At 43.6% G+C, this 21,402-nt stretch overlaps 1 protein-coding gene across 3 annotated transcripts in view; it reads left to right on the forward strand.

The window, feature by feature from the left end:
• The first annotated feature begins 11,734 nt into the window (after positions 1 to 11,734).
• Positions 11,735 to 21,402, forward strand: part of KIF2C (kinesin family member 2C) — a 19,315-nt gene continuing 9,647 nt past the window's right edge. The window contains exons 1-7 of one of the 3 annotated variants that reach the window (XM_010847814.1): positions 11,735 to 11,902; positions 12,756 to 12,850; positions 15,552 to 15,653; positions 15,830 to 15,878; positions 18,487 to 18,609; positions 19,596 to 19,718; positions 20,267 to 20,367. In XM_010847814.1, coding sequence (XP_010846116.1) covers positions 11,839 to 11,902; positions 12,756 to 12,850; positions 15,552 to 15,653; positions 15,830 to 15,878; positions 18,487 to 18,609; positions 19,596 to 19,718; positions 20,267 to 20,367 — 657 coding nt within the window. In that variant the 5' untranslated portion in view covers positions 11,735 to 11,838. The remainder of the gene's footprint in view (positions 11,903 to 12,755; positions 12,851 to 15,551; positions 15,654 to 15,829; positions 15,879 to 18,486; positions 18,610 to 19,595; positions 19,719 to 20,266; positions 20,368 to 21,402) is intronic. The other 2 variants (XM_010847816.1, XM_010847815.1) reach the window with 2 other exon arrangements.

The following is a 21,402-nucleotide window of genomic DNA, read 5'->3' on the forward strand; positions in this document are numbered from 1 at the left end:
GTGTGCTGTGCTGCAGGGCTTGCAGTATCCTAGCTCTCAGACCAGGGATTGAACCCAGTCCCTCTGCAGTGAAAGCGCAGAGCCCCAACCACTGGAGAGCCAGGGAATTCCCTGAAACTTCCTTTTTTTATTCCACATTACATTTTTAAGATTTGTGTTGGTATCTGTAAACCTAGTTTCAGCTCATCCACTTTATTTTCTGCACAATATTCCATTGTTTGAGTATACCACAATGCCTGGGACATCCAACAAAGGGACATATACTGACATTACTATATATATTAAAAAACAACAACAACAACCTTTCTCCAATCCCCATCTATTTATTCTAAGGTTTCTTAGATTTTTTTTAACTTTTATTTATTTATTTAATTTTGGCTGTACTGGATTTTGTTGCTGTGGGGCTATCTCTAGTTGCCAGTTGCCATGTAGAATCTTCCTGGACCAGGGATGGAACCTGTGTTCCCTCCATTGGCAGGCTGATTCTTAACCAATGGACCACCAGAGAAGTCTGATTTCTTAGGTCTTTTGCTTGTGAAAACAAAAACAGGACTAGAACTGGTGACAAACTGTCTCCCTCTATGGAAGCCAACTGAAAAATAAAAGTTTGTTCATCTCATTAAGAGATGTATTTCCAATCAATTTTTACTTTTTAGGTTGAAAATTCTTGTTTCGATCAATCATGTACTTGGGATGATAAATAATTCAACCCAGAAGATGTGTGTTAACACTCGGAGACTTAAGGTTACAAGTAATCTTTTGAAACCTACATAGAGAGAAATACATGTGAGTATCGTCTCATTTATTGGTAATTCATTTCTCACCCCAGGAACTGCCTGTTCTGGTCTTTTATCCATTTTTAAGTTGTTTTTGTCTTTTGCTTATTGACTTACAGGGCTTCCTTGATAGCTCAGTGGTATTTCTTACTCTTCATATTCAGAAAACTAAACCTTTGACAGTTCATATATATTGCAAGTTATTTCCTGTAGACTGTCAGTTTTTTAATGTTTATCATACAGAAGTTTATTTAATTCATGAATTTTCACTTTATAGTTTTCCATATTTTAAGAAATCTTTCCCTACCCTCATGTTGTAAAAATATACTCATATTTTCTTCTAAAAGTTTTAAAGTTTTTACAATTGACTTCCAAATGACCTAATTTTTTTTTTGTCTGCATGATGTGAAATAAGGACCTAATTTTATTTCATGGAGCATTACCTGCAGCATCCTTGGTGAGTGCAGGGGGTTGGAGACAATTTGATATTCATCACTAGGAGATTAGTAGGTAAAATGTACTATTATACACCAGTTGGAAATAATGTGTTAGATGTTCATATTGCATAAAAAACAGAATGTTTAGGGACTTCCAGGGCAGTCCAGTGGTTAAGACTCAGCACTTCCAGTGCTTCCACTGCAGGAGGCGTGGGTTCCATCCCTGGTTGGGGAACCAGGATCCCACATGCCTTGAGGAGTGGCCAAAATTTTTTTAAAAAAGAATGTCTAGTGACAAAAATAAGATGCATCATACAATATCATTAACATAACTTAAAAAATCCGTGCACATAAATAATTTGTTGTTGTTCAGTCACTTAAGTCATGTTCACTCCTTGCAACCCTGTGAACTGGAGCATGCCAGCTCCTCTGTCCTCCATTATCTCCTGGAGTTTGCTCAAATTCACGTCCATTGAGTTGGTGATGCTATCTAACCATCTCATCCTCTGCCACCTCCTCTCCATTTGCCTTCAATCTTTCCCAGCATCAAGGTCTTTTCCAATAAGTCTGCTCTTCACATCAGGTGGCCAAAATATTGGAGCTTCAGCTTCCACAAGAGTCCTTCCAATGAATAGTCAGGGTTGATTTCCTTTAGGATTGATTGGTTTGATCTCCTTGTTGGCCAAGAGACTCTCAAGAGCCCTCCAGCATCACAATTTGAAAGCATCAAATTTTTAAGCACTCAGCCTTCTTTATGGTCCAACTCTCACATCTGTATATGTCTACGGAAACTCAAACAAGATTTCAACCTGGAGGGGTGGGATGGGGAGAGAGATGGGAGGGGGTTCAGGAGGGAGGGGATAAATGTATACCTATGGCTGATTCATGTTGAGGTTTAACAGAAAACAAAATTCTGTAAAGGAATTATCCTTCAATAAAAAAAAAATAAAGAGGGCTGGTTGCCTGGGAGAAGAAGGCAAATGGGAGAGGGATATAAGAATAAAAGAAATAATGAAAGCTAAACAGATAAAGGAATAAATAGCAAGAAGAAACTTCTACAGATCACTGATGATACTGTCATGAACCCAGGAGTATAATCATCTCATGGGGGCCAAAGATGATAGACAGATAGACAGACAAGCAGAACTGCTGTGAAATGTGACAGAAATAGAGGAAGAGAGGAGGCAGGCAATAAGAAAGAATGGAGAGTGAAAGAAGGAGGCAGGCTGACAAACCAAACTGAGTTGTCTTCAAAGAGCACACAATCCAATAAACAACAAGGTCCTACTGTATAGCACAGGGAACTGTATTCACTATCCTGTGATAAACCACAATGAGAAAGAATATGAACATACATACATACATATATGTATAAAACTGAGTCACTATCCTGTACAGCAGAAATTAACACATCGCAAATCAACTATACTTCAATAAAACGTAAAAAGAAAAAAAAGATCACACAGTCTAGAGGAAATTATTTGTGTGCCCAGAAAGATATAAATGCTGTAATCATCACACAAGCAGTGGAAGAGAGTGGTGTAAGGGCGTTGTGGAATCTGGAGTCGCAAAACACCTCGGAGGACACTCAAGACAGTGGAGAACAGTTTATTATGCCAGCGGGTCCAAGGGGAATCAGTTCCCAACAAGGACCCTGATGTTTCTGAGAGGCCCACTTTTATACCCCCCCACTACATGACTGGTTACATGTTAGCAACCTCTTTGTTGTATATGATTGAGTTTTACAAGTAGGTGCTAGGAGAACAAACAGTTAAGGTTAAAGGGTGGGAACAATGATTATACATCAAACGGGGATGTCTCCATGGTTAATCTAACAGGGGCAGCCTGACCTCAACTACAATCTCCGTTTGTCATCTGCAGGGAGGCAAGTCTCCAGGAGACCTGGTTTTCACTAGCAACAATTTCCTCACTCTTGGGCAGCGTTCAGGCCCAGTTCACATCCTGTCTTTAATATGGATGACAGGCTTCAAGATGGAGTCTCTCCTGCTTTCTCACACTCGCCCCAACAAGAGACGGTGCAGTGCTGAATGGGAGCTGAATTTCTTCTCAGGAGTCCTAAACTGTAACACCTTGACTTGTCCCTTCATAGGCTCTATCAACATCTCCAGAAGCAGTAAGTGTGGTGGTTCAGATGGTAAAGCGTCTGCCCCCAATGTGGGAGACCCAGGTTCGATCCCTGGGTCGGGAAGATCCCTGGAGAAGGAAATGGCAACCCACTCCAGTACTCTTGTCTGGAAAATTCCATGGATGGAGGAGCGTGGTAGGCTACAGTCCACTGGGGTCGCAAAGAGTCGGACACGACTGAGCTACTTCACTTCACTTCACCACCACCATGAGCAGTATTCAAAGCAGAAGGCAGATAGTGCTAAATAGCATCAAAAAACAAACAAACAAACAAAACCTGTTACTTTTTCTCTGCATCCCACCTCACACCCATTTCTGTTATCAGAAGCAACTATTGTCAACTCTCAGCTATTTCTTCTGCTGGATATAGGCTGTGTTTCAGAATAACAACTATACTGTTGCCTCTTAGATCACTAATTGTATTTATGTTTTTTTTTTTTAAAAATTTAAAATTTTTTATTGACATATACTTGATTTAAGTTATATTAGTTTCAGGCGTACAGCAGTGCCTCAGTTATAAATATACATTCTTTTTCAGATTCTTCTCCCTTATGCTGCTGCTGCTGCTAAGTCGCTTCAGTCGTGTCCGACTCTGTGCGACCCCATAAGACGGCAGCCCACCAGGCTTCCCTGTCCCTGGGATTCTCCAGGCAAGAACGCTGGAGTGGGTTGCCATTTCCTTCTCCAATGCGTGAAAGCAAAAAGTGAAAGTGAAGTTGCTCAGTCGTGTCCGACTCTAGCGACCCCATGGACTGCAGCCCACCAGGCCCCTCTGTCTATGGGATTTTCCAGGCAAAAGTACTGGAGTGGGGTGCCATTGCCTTCTCCCCTTCTCCCTTATAGGTTATTACAAAATATTGAGCATAGTCCCCTGTGCCATACGGTAGGTCCTTGTTGGTTAAGTCACTAATTTTAAACATAACTTCTTGATTTATATTAAAAAACAAAATTCAACTGAGTAAATTTTAATGACCTTATTGGTTTTTTTCAATGATTCATGAATTGAGCACTGTCCAAAGTAGTTAATAGTAAGAAGTTCGGAGGAGCTGTACAAGATGAAAGACATAAAAAAAAAAAAAAAAAAAAAAAGATGAAAGACTTTTATAGGCAGAAGGGAGCAGAAACAAGGAAGCTGTACTAGGCCAAAAATCGGGTTGGTTGTGGTAAGGCTTCTTTCCTTTAGGGGAGGGCAGGGGCCTATCCGGCAGATGACCTTACTAATGCTGATCAGGCAATTCCTGATTGACTGGTTTAAGATTCCAGTTCTGGGAGAGCCCAAACTGTAATTAAATCTCAGTTTGGGGTTTAGCACAAGCCATTACATTTTAGGCATTTTGTCTTGTTTTTGACACTTAATGATAACTGCTAAGTCACTTCAGTCATGTCCGACTCTGTGCGACCCCATAGATGGCAGCTCACCAGGCTCCCCCGTCCATGGGATTTTCCAGGCAAGAGTACTGGAGTGGGTTGCCATTGCCTTCTCCAATGAGTTTGTTTTCTCCCTCACATCCCCTCATCCCCATGCCCATCATCCTGATGCGATTATATTTCAATATTCAATACTGTTCGAGCCAAGGCAAGTAGACTTCTTTCTTACCATATATAATTTTTATTTTCTTGGAGTCAGAAAGTGCACCCATTTTTAAAATCTACTTTTTCTATTTTTAAATTATGAGGTGTTTGATACATAAAAGAGTATATTAAACTTGTATTCTTGGAGCATAATAATAATAATAACAAAAAGCTAAATATCCCCAACAAAAATTAAGAAACAGAACCTGACTTGTTCTATTAGCATTATTCCCTGACCACTCCTCTCCAATGCCATCCCCTGCCTCTGTGGTCACACAAGTAACCAGTATCCTGAAGTTCAGTTTTCCTATCCAGTATCACCCTGTGGTTTTATTTGGCCTTGCTGGGTCTTGGCTGCTGTGCACAGATTTTCTCTAGTGTAGCCCATGGACTTAGTTGCCCTGAGGCATGTGGAATCTTCCCAGACCAGGGATCAAACCTGTGTCCCCTGCGTGGGCAGGCGGATTCTTCACCACTGGACCATTAGGTAAGTCCACAATTAGCTTTTTAAAATACTTTTAAAAATTTCTTTTTCACTTATTTCTAACGTTTCCCCTCTCTTATTTCTTTGAATCTCAGCTTTGTAATCCTTTTCCAAATTATTGAACAAGGCATCAGTCAGGAATACTTTAGTTAGGTATGTTTTCAGTTGCTGATTAAAGAAAACATGAATAATGGTGGCATAAACAAACAAGTGGAGTTTCGTTTTGCTTTGTTTTGTACTTGCATAGCGAGGAATCTGATTGGTAGGTGGTTGCTGGCATTAGTTCAACTGTTCAGCCACCAAGAACCTTCTTGGGCTCTTCCTGCCTTCCTACTTGGTTGTCCTGAGTATGATGAGTTTTTTTGAATTGATGACTAGCAACCTACCTCATGATCACAAGAAAGCTGTCACAGCTCCAGACAAAACATCCATATACAAGGCAAGTTAAAAAGGGAAGGAGATATAACAAGGAAAGGATCCTCATTGCATTCCCTTCTTTTTCAATCTCCAATATGGAGAGGAGTAAGGGAGAAGGGGGCTGGGAATGACTGTGGGATTACCACCAATGTATGTCACAGACAATGAGCTCATTTGTTTTCTATCTTTCTTGTTTTCTTTATCCCTTCCTAATGCCTTTTGGATGAATCATCACCCTGATCTTATTGCTCATCATTTCGTTTTGGCTATAACTATTCTGCTATTCAATCCATGTATGGATTTCAACTATTAAATTTTTCATTCCCAATAGTTCCAACTGATTTTTCATCTTATTGGTTCTTATCTTAAGTTAACAATCAGAACCTTAAGTTAACAATCAGTCAGTTCAGTTCAGTCACGTCTGGCTCTTTGCCACCTCATGGACTGTAGCACTCCAGGCTTCCCTGTTCATCACAAACTCCCAGAGCTTGCTCAAACTCATGTCCATCAAGTCGGTGATGCCATCCAGCCATCTCATCCTCTGTCATCCGTTTTTCCTCCTGCCTTCAATCTTTCCCAGCATCAGGGTCTTTTCCAATGAGTCAGTTCTTCACATCAGGTAGCCAAAGTATTGGAGTTCCAGCTTCAGCATCAGTCCTTCCAATGAATATTTGGGTATGATTTCCTTTAGGATTGACTGTTGATCTTGCAGTCCAAGGGACTGGATGAAGCACAAGCTGGAATCAAGATTGCAGGGAGAAATATCAATAACTCAGATATGCAAATAACACCACCCTTATGGCAGAAAGCAAAGAACTAAAAAGCCTCTTGATGAAGGTGAAAGAGGAGAGTGAAAAAGCTAGCTTAAAACTCAGCATTCAATGAACTAAGATCATGGCATCCAGTCCTATTACTTCATGGCAAATAGATGGGGAAACAATGAAAACAGTGACAGACTTTACTTTTTTGGGATCCAAAATCACTACAGATGGTGACTGCAGCTGTGAAATTAAAAGACATTTGCTCCTTGAAAGAAAAGCTATGACCAACCTAGACAGCATATTAAAAACCAGAGACGTTACTTTGACAACAAAGGTCCATCTAGTCAAAGCTATGCTTTTCCCAGTAGTCATGTATGGTTGTGAGAGTTAGACCATAAAGCTGAGCGCTGAAGAATTGATGCTTTTGAACTGTGATGTTGGAGAAGACTCTTGATAGTCCCTTGGACTGCAAGGACAGCAAACCAGTCAATCCTAAAGGAAATCAGTCCTGAGTATTCATTGGAAGGACTGATACTGAAGCTGAAACTCCATTACTTTGGCCACCTGATGTGAAGAACTGACTCATTGGAAGAGACCCTCATGCTGGGAAAGATTGAAGGCAGGAGAAGGGGATGACAGAGATCAAGATGGCTGGATGGCATCACTGACTCGATGGACAGGAGTTTGAGCAAGCTCTGGGAGTTGGTGATGGACAGGGAGGCCTGGCGTGCTGCAGTCCCTGGGATGGCAAAAGACTCAGACATGACCGAGCAACTAAACTGAACTGCACTGCACTATTGATGACACTGTTTGATCCTTTGCTTATAATCGTCACTGTCACATTTCTCCATGTAAAGGTATGCTTTCCCTTTGGAAAATGTTAATGCAAATAATCTGTGGAGCAATGCTCTGGCACCAGACAAACATCCTGTACTCAGTAACCTTTTACCTAGCATCCACTGAATCACTAATTGGAATCACTGAATCACTAATTGGAAACTGCAGTACATACTGTTCCAAAGGTTTCTTTATTTCCCTGGCTGTATTTTAAAAGCTTTTCCAGGTGTCTTTTTTTTTTTTTTTAATGTCTGTTCTTTTTTACACATTGCTCTATCCTTTCACAAAGATCTTGTTATTTTTTTTATGTTAAGCATAACAATTTATGGGCTTCCCAGGTGGCACCAGTGTTAAAGAACCTGCCTGCCAATGCAGGAGACATGAGAGACATGGGTTCAATTCCTGAGTCGGGAAGATTCCCCTGGAGGAGGGTATGGGGACCCACTCCTGTATTCTTGCCATGGACAGAGTAGCTTGTCAGGCTACAGTCCACAAGGTCACAAAGAGTCAGACACGACTAAAGTGACTTAGCATGCAGGCATGGATACCAGTTTTATAGAGTCCAATTGTTTTATTACCAGTTTAAGGGACGGCTTCTTTTTCTATAGTGGTGGTATGTCTACGGTAATATGTTGGAGACCCTGGCATATGTAAGCATCTCCAATTTAATGGTTTTTAACCTGTAAAGTTCTAGAGGTTTCATTATTCTCATACCATGGGACTCTTCTTGATCAGTTCCCCTTGTTGCTCTGATTACTCTATTGATTTTTGGCACAAAAGGAATTCTTGACTTTGAAAACTCAGCATTTGTTGCAATTTTTATTGATTTTGAATCACTCGATATTAATTCCTTGATTTCAGGTTCCTGTAATAGGAGAATATTGGAATCAGAAACAAGTTATGAGGGCTAGAGTTTTATCACCCATGCAAGATCAGGAGAAATTCACTAGGTCTGTGCAAGGTTGAGGAACTGGAAGTAAGGGCACCTGCAAAACCCATGTGCCCCAAAGCCTTGGGAAGCAGCAAGGAAGTTTGCAACTACCTGGACCAACAGGTGGAAAAGAAAAAAAGCTGGGGATGGGTCTAAATATACATTGCCTTCCTAATTCAGGAGGCACAGAAAACAACATAATGAATACCATGTATACTCGTGACTCATGTAAAAAAACACAAAATTTCTATTTTGTTGAAGTACCCCTGTCTAATCATTTTACTTTCTCTTCCAGAGGCAGCTTCTCTCCTGAACCTTAGTGTTTATTATGCCTAAGCATACTTTTATTCTTTTATTGCGTATGTATGTATCCCTAAACAATATCCAACTTGTCTCGCTAGTCTGATTTTCGATCAGCGCTTCACCAAGACTGCTCGAAGTCACCAATGACTTCAGTTCAGTTCAGTTCAGTTTAGTCGAGCAATTGTGTCCGACTCTTTGCGACCCCATGATTGCAGCACGCCAGGCCTCCCTGTCCATCACCAGGAGTTCACTCAAACTCACGTCCATAGAGTCGGTGATGCCATCCAGCCATCTCATCCTCTGTCGTCCCCTTCTCCTCTTGCCCCCAATCCCTCCCAGCATCAGAGTCTTTTCCAATGAGTCAACTCTTCACATGAGGTAGCCAAAGTACTGGAGTTTCAGCTTTAGCATCATTCCTTCCAAAGAAATCCCAGGGCTGATCTCCTTCAGAATGGACTGGTTGGATCTCCTTGCAGTCCAAGGGACTCTCAAGAGTCTTCTCCAACACCACACTTCAAAAGCATCAATTCTTCGGCGCTCAGCTTTCTTCACAGTCCAACTCTCACATCCATACATGACCACTGGAAAAACCATGGCCTTGACTAGATGGACCTTTGTTGGCAAAGTAATGTCTCTGCTTTTGAATATGCTATCTAGGTTGGTCATAACTTTCCTTCCAAGGAGTAAGCGTCTTTTAATTTCATGGCTGCAATCACCATCTGCAGTGATGCTGGAGCCCCAAAAAATAAAGTCTGACACTGTTTCTACTGTTTCCCCATCTATTTCCCATGAAGTGATGGGACCAGATGCCATGATCTTCATTTTTTGAATGTTGAGCTTTAAGCCAACTTTTTCACTCTCCTCTTTCACTTTCATCAAGAGGCTATTTAGTTCCTCTTCACTTTCTGCCATAAGGCTGGTGTCACTCTGCATTTCTGAGGTTATTAATATTTCTCCCAGCAAATCTTGATTCCAGCTTGTGCTTCTTCCAGCCCAGCATTTCTCATGATGTACTCTGCATATAAGTTAAATAAGCAGGGTGACAATATACAGCCTTGATGTACTCCTTTTCCTATTAGGTGCTGGCAAATATAAAGGATATTTCCAAGTCCTCATCTTGCCTGTCCTCACTGCAGCTCTCCAGTTACTTCCTCCGACACTCTTTCCTCTGCTTGCTACTCCCTGGTTTTCCTCATCCCTTCAAACCACCCTCATCTCATTCCTTTGCCTCCTCCTTTGCCCTCCCTCAAGATGTTGGCATGCTCTGTGGCTCCGTGATGGTTCTTCTCATCTCAATCTATACTCTCTCTGTAGATCATATTTAGTCCCAGGACTCTGAATATATCTACCTAAAATGACTGCCAAATCTCTATCTCTGGCCTGGATCTCTCCCTGAGCTCCTAACTTTCCTATCCAACTGCTCACTGACACCTCCACTCTGAAGTCTTCATACCTCAGACTCAACATAACTACAGTAAAACTTTTTACCTAACTCCCCAAACTGTTTCCTTTATAACCCCACTCCCTATTTTAGAAAATGGTCCACCACCTACCCAGCTACTCTAGCCAGAAACCAACAGTCAATCACGATTATCCTTTCTCCTTCACCGGCACATCCAACCTGTCCACCTAGAGGTAAACCAAGGCAAGCTCAAATTATCAGAAACTGATTTGCAGTTGGAGAAACACATGCTGTAACAGGATACAAGCAAGTCCACTAAGGGTTTGGGTGAGTTGTATTCATGGGCCAGGAGAACAAAGAGGAGAAAGACTGGCCAGAGTCCAAAATATTAAGTTCATTGGTTTGACGATGGAGAATAATTTTTGGTGGATGTTCCTTTGATCAGGAAGTAAGTGTTTTTTTCTGTAAGCTAGGCAATTATGGGAAATTAGTCTCTAAGTTCCATTCTGTGGAGGGTGGATGTATGAGATTCTCCATTTCATATCCTCCTGTTTCATTTAAGGCTGAAATTTTTTCACAAACCCCATCAGCAAAATCCATTCACTCCACCTCTCCAATAAGGTACACCTTTAATCCATTCTCTTGGCTACATTTCCAGTATTACAACCACAGGCTAGGCCAGCATAATCTCTTGCCTACTAAATGGTCACCTCACTTCCAGTCTTGCAACCTTCAAATTAGTTCTCCAAACAGAGCAAGCCCAATAAATAAAATCAAATGTAACTCAGATCATGTCACTCCTCTGCTCAAAATTCTTCAGTGATTTCTCATGAGGATAAAAGTCAAAATTATTAGTATGGGATACAAGATGCTAAATTGATCTCACTCCTTTCCCACTCACCTATTGCCTTCCAGCCACGCTGGCTTCTTCCTTTAAGACCGTTCATTTTGACATTCCTTCTTATTCTCTAGACTCAGGTTATCACTTCAAATATTTCTCTCCTGGCCATTTTACCTAATGTGGTTTCCTCCATTTTTCTGTATTCCAGTTCTGTTTCCCTCAGAGCACTTACCACATTTCGTTACTTACTTGTAATTTACTTCTTTTTGTTCCCTGTTCGCATTAGAAATGTTAGGTCGAGGGCAAGAACCATGGGTCCTGTTCACAATTACTATTTCCAGCGCTTAGGACGTGATAAGACACTCGATAAAACCTAGTGAACCAGGTCTTTCAGGTACTCCAAACGTAGTCCCCCATTATCAGAACTTAGCAATAACATCACAAGGGAGAAAACATGCTCCCCATCGCGCGAAGAAGGAAAGTTTGTTAACTTGTATGAGGTCACTGAGTAGGCAACTAATCAAGCTGAGGTTCGAACCCATGACTATAGGACCCCAGAACCCTCCCTCTCACACATCACCCTGAGGTTTCTGAGTTTAAAGGACCCCAGCAGCGATACCGCTGGTTGAACTCATGGAAATAGAGACCTCCCAGAGCGCGGGTTCCAAAAGCTCCCAACAGGCCCTGCGTTCAGCGGTCTGGCCAGACGAGTGGGCGGTTCCAGACGCCGGAAGGCGTCCCGGAGACTACGTATCCCAAAAGGCTCCGCAGAACGCCGCTGATTGGCGGAAGGGAGACCGGCGACAGTGTGATGACGTTTCGGGACGCTGGCGCGCGGGATTTAAACTTCGGCAGTTTACGCGGCGTTAGGATTCCCAGAGTTGTGTTTTTCTGGCCTTTCGCGTGTCCCTCACCGGAGCTCCTTCCTGCCCATGGACTCGTCGCTTCAGGCTCGCCTGTTTCCTGGTCTCACCATCAAGATCCAGCGCAGTAATGGTGAGGGGCGGGGTCCTGAGACCATAGGGACCCGTGGGCTGAGATGACTGAAATTACCGCCCCTCCCCAAATGGCAGGCCCTGAATCACTATTAGGGATCCCCGCACACCCCAGGTCTAGGTCTCCTCACTGGCGGTCAGTCTTCCCTACCAACGGCCAGGGGCCTCTGTACTGACCATGCGTCTCCTTTCCGTCCTCCAGGAGTGGGCGGAGCCCCCGTGTCACTGGACCTTTCCGGGAAGTCAGGATTCCTTTCCCCTCCAAAGTTCTCCCCTGAAACTGCCCTGCTCTTGCAGGGACCTCGGTTCTCTGACCCCTCTACTCTCCCATTAACACTGAGCACTTACAATATGTCAGACACCGGATTCAGGGTAATGGGACAAATGATGAGATCCCTGCTCTTCATTCAGGAGCTTGCAATTCTGCCCTCTCCTTTTCAGTTCAGCCAGGTATCTCAACTATGGCAGGTCTGATGATTCCAGTACCAGTATCATTAGAATGGTCAGACATAAAGGTCAGGAGATAGGGAAACCTGAGGGCGCTAGAGCCTCAGTGCTGTGTTGAAGAATGGCTCACCTAAGCACTAGAGAGACTCTCCTGCCCAAACATACCTTCACTACGCTGTAGGCTCTCTTTTGAGTCGGGGTGAGCCCTTATCCTCTACAGCTCAGTTTTAAGAACTGTTCCCTGCCTAGTTCACTGAGGGATATTCCAAGGGTGGGGTGCCAAGAGGTTTGTCTGCTGAGATTAGAAAGAAAGTCAACTGTCCCTTCCTTCAGGTCAACTTGACATTTGAGCCTCTGGGATCCTAACAGTGAAAAAGATAGGTAACTCTGGCCTTTTCATACTTTAGGCATAATTCACAGTGCCAGTATAAGCACTGTGAACTTGGAGAAATCCTGCGTTTCAGTGGAATGGAAAGAAGGAGGAGATACAAAGGGCAAAGAGGTGGGTTCTATGAGTGTGCCTCTACTACAGTTAAAAAGACATGTGTGGAAGTGGAACTTGTGTCAGCTTTGTTTTCCATCTCGACTTGTCCTCCCCAATCTTAAATATGGTCCTCTTTGAATGCTTTGGGACTCTTTTTAAGGCAGCCTTGTTCTAAATTGAAGCAATCAACAGTTTCTGGTGTGTTTGTAGAAAGCAAACTGCACAGAATTCTAAAACCTTACTCACCCAAGCTAGCTTCTGAGTGCACACTACCTATGATACTGATTTGGAGAGTAAAATTGATAATCTCTTTGGGGAGACAAAAGTATGTTTCTGAAACACCCAAAAATAGAAGGCAACTACAGATGGAATAATGCTAGAGCAGGTCAGAGATGGAAGCTCACTGAAGATGAGCTTGTGGGGGTGGGGCCAAAGACACTGAGGTGGCCCTCATGGGGACTGGTAAAGAAACTGGCTCCAGGCACAGAGGAAGGCTTAGTATGCTTGGCAGCAGCAAAAAGACTGGAAAAGGAGACTAGAAGGCCTTTGTCTCTGGCACTAAGATGTTTAAGATCTTATTCTGCAGCCAGTGGGAGCCTTGGAAGGATTTTGAGAAGTAGGAGGGATATCCCTAAGACATTTATGTTTTAGAGGCATGTGGTGTAGTGAAGAGGTCACCAGGCTGAGTACGAAAACCTGGATTCTAGAGTCTGGCCCTGCCACTAAATGTTCTCAAGCACATTTCTGCTCCTATGAGAAATTCTCCTCGTTTATGAAATGAGGATGATAATAATATCTACTCATAGGGTTGTTTGAGGACTTATTCAACAAATCCTTTTGTACTGGTTCCAAAATGCCAGCCAGTGTGTTTGGTGTTGGGGATACATAGGTGAGTAAGACAAACCTGGACCCGCTTCATGAAGCTTAATGAGATAACAAATGTAAAGTGCTTGCTTAGCGTAGTGCCTTATGGTAGACACAGGTTTATTTAGGTGGTGTATTTGAGAAGTAGAAGAACTGAATTCTTTATATTATGTCCTTGAATCAAGAGGTTCCTAAAATCCCTTTCAACCATCTATTAGCAGTTCCTCGTGACTTGTTTTTGTTGTTTGTTTAGAAATACAATTCTTATTGCGTCTTAACTCCAGCTCAAATGTTGCCTGTGGAATAAAGTTCAACCTTCTTAGTGAGGCATTCAAAGCCTTTTCAAGATCTGATCCCAATCAACTTTTGTCCTTTTTACCATACACTCCTCCCAAAGTATCCTGTGCCAGGGACAAATGAGGCAGTTCCCCACTCTGTGATCCTGCCCAGTGCCTCGCTGCCTGCACACTCTTATCCCTTCCTGAATCATTAATGTGAGAATCAGTTAATGTCGGAACTCTGGTTTTCTGCATTGTTTATGCTCTCTGTAGTTTAGGGATTGGAATTGGGGTGGAGGGGTAGTAGTAAGGGTTTGTAGCTGTCCACGAAAGGTGAATAGAAGTGTGACTACTAAAGTACTTACCAGCTTTTGCACTTGATCATTCTGTCCTCCTTGTCTATCCCATGCTGCTTGGGTTTCCAGCCCTTTATGTGTATGGCTTCTCTCCCCTACTAGAATATGAGCTCACTGAAGGCAAGGGCAATACATGTCTTTTTAATTTTTTGGTTGCACCAGGTCTTCGTTGCTGCATGTGGGCTTTCACTAGTTGAAGCGAGTTGGGGCAACTCTCTAGTTGCAGTGCGTGGGCTTCTCGTTGCAGTGGCTTCTCTTGAGGCAGAGCATGGGCTCAGTACTTACGACTCTAGAGCTTGAACTCAGTAGCTGTAGCATACAGGCTCAGTTGCCCCCCAGGATGTGAAATCTTCCCAGCCGTCCAACCATGGGACCGCTAGGGAAGTCCAATACATGTCTTAGTTCAGTTTGAGTACCTTCCCCCTACTGCCTTACTAATGCCTAATAAGTGTTTGAAGAAGCTGTTAATACATAAAAATTGCATATGTAGGAAGTGAAGTTCTCACCTGGGAGTACATGCTGCAGCTCTTTCACATTTTATCACAAATGTGAAACACAAATAATCAAGTTGGTACTATTTTGGTGTGTTTGAATCTGCTGTGAAATATGCTGATGAAGCCTGAGTTGTCCCTGGGTTTCAGGACTCTGGTGATGTAAACCTGGAATTGTGACCTCATTGCAGGCATGCACAGGAAGTAGGGAAGGCATGAGTAGGATGCTGTGACTGGGGAAGAAGTTTCTGGGCCCGGTAGAAAATGTAGGTAGATTGAGGACTAGGTAACCGCTCTCGGGTACTTGTCCCCGCCCATAAGATCCTGAAGGGCCCTCCACTTGACTATCAGTGGGACAGTTAGAATTGTTTCCCCCTTGGTGGCAGGCAGCAAGAGGTGTTCAAGGGCTGTGCCCAGCAGGACCCCACTGCCCCACAGAGTGGTAGGGAGCCAAGTGGCCAAGATCTACTGTGGACTATCTGACTGTTGGCCTTCCTCTTCACCTCATTCTCATCGCTAATGTCTACCATTCATTGGCTTGGAGATCAGAAACCAATATCCATCTAGATGGTAAAACACAATCAGGGAATAAATATTTGTTTATAGCTGTTAGTACTTGGCGGAACTCAAAGTTTATAAAATATGAATTTAGGGGTAGCCTTGATTGCAGAAATGCAATTGAATTGAACAAGCTATGTTGTTCATAGAAACTTTTACTTTCTTCTTGCAGGTAGATTTTGATGATGTGGCTGCAATAAACCCAGAACTCTTACAGCTTCTTCCCTTACACCTGAAGGACAATCTTCCCCTGCAGGAGAATGTAACGGTTCAGGTAGCTGCCAGTCATCTGACTACAGCCAGTGCCCAGAGGATGCACTTGGCTTGTTTGGGTCTTTGCTGGTTTGTTTTCTGGGCCTGCTTAGTACTTCAGCACAGTACATGGGCCCAGGATAGGCCCTTGAGAACTGATAAGACCCATATGTCGTGGTGGTTTGTTTTGTTTTTCAGAAACAAAAGCGCAGATCAGTCAGCTCCAGAATTCCTGCTCCAAAGGAAGGTAAATGGATTTCTGCTGGCTCACTGTCATGGGGTTTGTGCCAGAAATGATGTTCTTGGGGCGCAGGAAGCTGTGAGTAGACTCATGGTTCCAGTTAGAAGACCGCTACTGTGTAGGCTGAGTCCTGCCCTGTGTTCCACGCCTCTTTCTCAGTGAGGAAGAATTCAACCTTCAGGGAGGAAGAAATGGAGAGGTGTTGGTCGAAGGGTACAAAGTTTCAGTTAGGCAAGATAAAGAAGTTCTGGAGATTTAATGTATATCATAGGGCCCATGATCAATGAGTGTATTATATACTTAGAAATTTACTATGAGGGTAGATCTTATGTTGAGTGATTTACTACAAAGGGAGAAAACAAAATATAAAATGAAGGGTACAGGGGGAAACTTTTGGAGGTGATGAGCAGATTTATAGCATTGATTATGATGATGGTTTTATGGGTGTATGCTGCTGCTGCTAAGTCGCTTCAGTCATGTCCGACTCTGTGCGACCCCATAGACGGCAGCCCACCAGGCTCCCCCATCCCTGGGATTCTCCAGGCAAGAGCACTGGAGTGGGTTGCCATTTCCTTCTCCAATGCATGAAAGTGAAAAGTGAAAGTGAAGTCACTCAGTCATGTCCGACTCTTCACAACCCCATGGACTGCGGCCTACCAGGCTCCTCTGTCCATGGGATTTTCCAGGCAAGAATACTGGAGTTGGGTGCCATTGCCTTCTCCATTATGGGTGTATACTTACCTCCAAATCCATCAAGTTGTATGCATAAAATACCTCCAGCTGTTTTTATGTCAATCCTACCTCTGAAGCAGTTAAAGAAAAAGAGAATTCAACCATTCAACCTACAGCTCTTAACTTAGACCAATCTCTTTGGATCTGGTGCATTTGGGAAATTTGCTAACTGGCCTGGGAGCCTTTCCTGTGGAATCCAGAGTGGTAATCAACCGTGGTGGGCTTGTTTTCTCTCCCTGGGGAAATGACATGCCTTGGAGTGAGGTGGTGAGTGGGCTGTCAGAAAAGCTAGGTCAGGGCCATTTAGAGGTAGAGTTGGTAGTGCTATGGTGATCTGGGGGTAGGGTGGGATTGGACAAATAATAGCAGTGCTTTGAACTCCAGAGAAAGTTAGGCTTTCTCTGCAGGAATCAGCATAAACCTACTTTAACTATGGTAGGCTGTGACGGGTGCCTATATGCACAAGCTGCCCAAATAATCCAGTTTATAACCCAAAGCTAGCTATATTTCACAGCCTGCACAACCTGTCCTAGTCGGGGGGTTATCTCTGTCTCAACATAATCCAGCCACCCTGGGCCCAGAGACTACTCGACTGGAGCTTCAGGCTTCCCAGGGGCCCGAGGTGAAAGGTGGGGTGGTTTTGAGCTTGAGCTAGGCAGGAATGGTGTAATGCTGGCCCTCTCTTGCTGGCTGTACCACTCCAGTGGCCTCCAGGAGAAATATGGGTGGCAGTGGTCTCTCTCCACGTGCACGTCCCAAAAGGATATTGCCACTCTTCCTTTTTTCTTTGTTTTGACTATGCCACCTGGCTCATGGGATCTTAGTTCCCTAATCAGGGATTGAACCTGGGCGCTTGGCAGTGAGAGCACGGAATCCTAACCACTGGACCCCTACTGCTTCTTTTAATGGGAAAAAAATAACGATTCATTATTGAATGAATGACATTGAACAGTAGAAGTGAAACATAAGATCACAGATCTTTTGAGAAATAGGAATATTATAATAATTAATGCTCTTTATGAAAAACATAGATTGATTATATAGAGCCATCATATCAGCCTAAACTTAGGAAACTCAAATTCCATATAGGTTGATATTTGTTTATATGACACTAGTGTTTTATTTCCAAATTTACTACTTTTATTTTATAGGTACATTATTTCTTCTTATGGAGGGAAGCAATATAGATGAGTAGAAATTGACAGGAATTAAACTTGTTAAACAACTTAATTGTATAAACTCCGTTAAATTGTTTCTGTCAGTTAAGCATTCTTTTAAGATTCCAGAAAAATCAGTTGCTGGTCCTATGGCTTCTAATGCTGTGGCCCAGGTCTGGCTCTGTAAAGCATCTTAGAGCAGTGGAAAAAGCCCTGGTCGTGAAATCTGGCAGTCTTGGGTTCACATCCTGACTCTGACACTTACTAACTGAGTGACACTGGGCAAATTGCTTAATTTCTCTATGCCTTAATGTCCCCTTTTATCAGTTGGGAATACTAGTATTTACCTCTGGATGTTTGGGAAGATTGTAGAATGGTAGGTGCTGCTGCTAAGATTAAAATGCTTTTTTTCTGGGATTAGGTCTGTGTCTCCAGAAATGATCTCACATTGTCTGTAGGTTCTTCCATTTACTCCAGACAGATGCTCTTGTGGGATCCCTCAGGAGCTCTCAGACTGCAGAATGTAACAAATTAGTTTTGGGGTCACTGGTACTTGGCCTTTCTTTCTTGGATGGAAGGAATGGGAAGTTGGTGGGCTCCTTTCCAGGTATCGGGACCCATCTCACCCTGTATAGAATCTTGAAGGGTTACCCTCGACTGTCCCTCTATCTGTTTTGCTCTTCTGATCACAATGCACTGACTGGCCACGGCCCTTGGTCCTTCAGGTCTCCGAGGCCGCTCCACTCGCATGTCTGCTGTCTCAGAGGTTCGAATCACCACTCAGGAAAATGATATGGAGGTGGAGCTGCCTGCATCTGCAAATTCCCGCAAACAGTTTTCAGTTGCCAGTGAGTAATGAATCTGTTCTCCCTGTTTGAGGCCCTAGAGCAGCTCTTCACACATTGCCCTGAGCCTGTTTTGGAATATCCTAGGATTCCTATACTCCCTGGCTTTCATACCGTTCTGCTCCTGCACCACTGCTCCCTTATCTGAAAATCGTCTCACTTTACTTTTTAAACTTTAAACATTATATATATATATACACACACACATATATATATGTTCAGGAAAGTAAACCTATCATTGACTATATAGTTCACAAAGTAAACACACTCATATAACTGACATCTAGATCAAACAGCATTACCAGCACTCCAAAAGTCCCCTTCAGGCCCCCTCCCAATTCCTAAGCCCCAAGGGTATCTATGTCCTGACTTTGGATCACATAAATTAACTTTATCTTCTTTTGGACTTTATATAAATGGGATTTTAAAAACATTTTTAATTGTCAATTTGTACTAGTTATTAGTAAATTAAGTGATTTAAAGTCAAGGTAAACAAAAGGGTCATGGCCAGCTATGGGAAGTTGCTGTGGGTTGTACCTCTCTGGTTGTACCTTTCTAGGTTGAACCAGGTTCCCATTATTCCTAGTTTTCAGTCCTTCCTCCTGTTAACTACTGGGGTTCTGAAGTCAGAAATTTTTCCCAAATGAGCTGAAAGGCCTGGCCTGGCCTAAGAACCCTTACTTGGTCAAGCCTAAAGAGGTCAGACCTTTAAAGGCTTTTCCCTTCATAGTGAAGCGCATACTGAGCAACTCACATAACCTTTAAGATTTCTTGACACCAGGAGCCAACCCCTGCGGCGGGGCTTACTGGGTTCAAGGTGTGGATTGAGATGAAGGGAAAAGCCTGAGCTCTGCTTACGCAGTAGAACCTGAGCCCTTGCTGAGCTGGCAGTCAGTAGCCATCCTCCTGGCCTGTGACCCTCTAGAGCTCAGATGAACACAGCTGCTGTATGCCTGCCTGCTTCTCCAATGACTCTTGTTCCCCCACAGCCGGGCCCTCTAGGCCCTCCTGCCCTGCAGTGAGTGAAATACCATTGACGATGGTCAGCAAGGAGGTGGAAGAACAAGTCCACTCCGTCCGAGACAGTTCTTCTGCAAACTCTGTGAAGTCAGGTAGACACACTGAGCTGTCTGGTACCCTGCTGCTAGTGCAGGATAGGAATTACAGCTTGTCCCAAACATGGCTTGCTTGGTACCTGAGTTCAAACCATGTCTGTCTCATGGGGACATGTTGCCCTGTGGCCACGGAATCGATCTTTCACAACAGGTGACCCTGTCACTCACTGCCAGCTGGCAGAAGCTCTCTGATGTAACTGAGGTGTTGTTACAGCTAAAGTCTTGGTCAACACCTGAACAACAGCCCAGAGTGACCACCAAACAGGGACAATCTCATCTCTACTGATTGTTGAGAAAAAGGCCACAGAAGCATAGAGAGAGCTTGGGTTAGACCTGGAGTGCTCATATTAGCAAGTTTCTTGTCAGCTTGGCCATCCCAAGAGTCATAGCTGGTGCTTCTTCTCTTTGCATGTGGTGATGTAAGAGCAAGGGTCTAGAGAAGGTCTAGCCATGAGAAAGGCCCAGGACTCCACACAACAGCCAGAGAAGAGCAGGCTGGCCTAGACAGGTAAAAGAGAGGGCTTCTTTTTTTTCTCTTCCACTAGTTCGGAGGAAATCATGTATTGTGAAGGAAATGGAAAAAATGAAGAACAAGAGAGAAGAGAAGAGAGCCCAGAACTCTGAAATGAGAATAAAGCGAGCTCAGGTACCTTTCTTGGGAAGCAAGGGCAAGTGTTTTTGTATAGACATTCTTTTTTTTTTTTTAGAGGGGCTTTTAAAAAATTTATTTACTTTTAATTGGAGGATGATTGCTTTACAATGTCCTGCTGGTTTCCGATGTACATCAACACGAATCAGTCCCTGGTATACATGTCCCCGCCCTCCTGGGCCTTCCTCCCACCCCCCACCCCATCCCACCCCTCTGGGCTGTCACAGAGCGCCAGGTTGAGCTCCCCGAGTTACACAGCAGCTTCCCACTAGCTGTCTATTTTACATATGCATGCGTGCATGCTAAGTTGCTTCAGCCGTGTTCGACTCTGTGCGACCCTGTGGACAGCAGCCCACCAGGCTCCTCTGTCCACAGGATTGTCCAGGCAAGAATACTGGAGTGGGTTGCCATTTCCTTCTCCATATAGACATTCTTAACTGCAACCTTGTCAGCAATAGAGATAGATAACGGTTCAGCCCCAGCATTTCTGAGGCTCCAGTTCTGATAACCAAGAATTTTAACCAGTTTCTCATCAGGATTCAGAGAACAAATAATTCAGATATTTTTCTGAAGACCTTCAGATGATGAATATCTCCTACTGGTTATCCAGTGGGCATGCCCATCACACAGTTCAATGGCAGTTGCCTGTTCCCCTGACCTCCTAGTTGCGCATATGTGGGGTGCCACAGTGGAGTTCAAGTTTGGGTTATTACCCTTTGGTTGGGTTAATGGCACAGGAGAATCCCAGCCTGCTGGTCTCCTAAGACATGGGGCAGTGGCTCTTGCCCTGCTTCCTAGAGTGGTTGCTGCATGCCTAGGCCCCCCTGCCAATCTTGTTCCCAAAACTTTGTGCCTGAATTCTCTGCCCAGAGCCAGAGTCAAGGGCAATGAGATCGTGTGGGGGTTTTGTCAGCCCTGAAGGGGCTGTGTGCATAGGAAGGGCTGCTGTTGCCACTGCCTAGCACTGAGGCCTACGAACACCTACACCTTGGCAGTCAGTCCTTCTTCAATCTTACCACAAACAGGAGTATG

The sequence above is a fragment of the Bison bison genome, unplaced genomic scaffold (genome assembly GCF_000754665.1).
Source record: "Bison bison bison isolate TAMUID 2011002044 unplaced genomic scaffold, Bison_UMD1.0 scf7180017864256, whole genome shotgun sequence".
NCBI classification, from domain to species: Eukaryota; Metazoa; Chordata; class Mammalia; order Artiodactyla; family Bovidae; genus Bison; species Bison bison.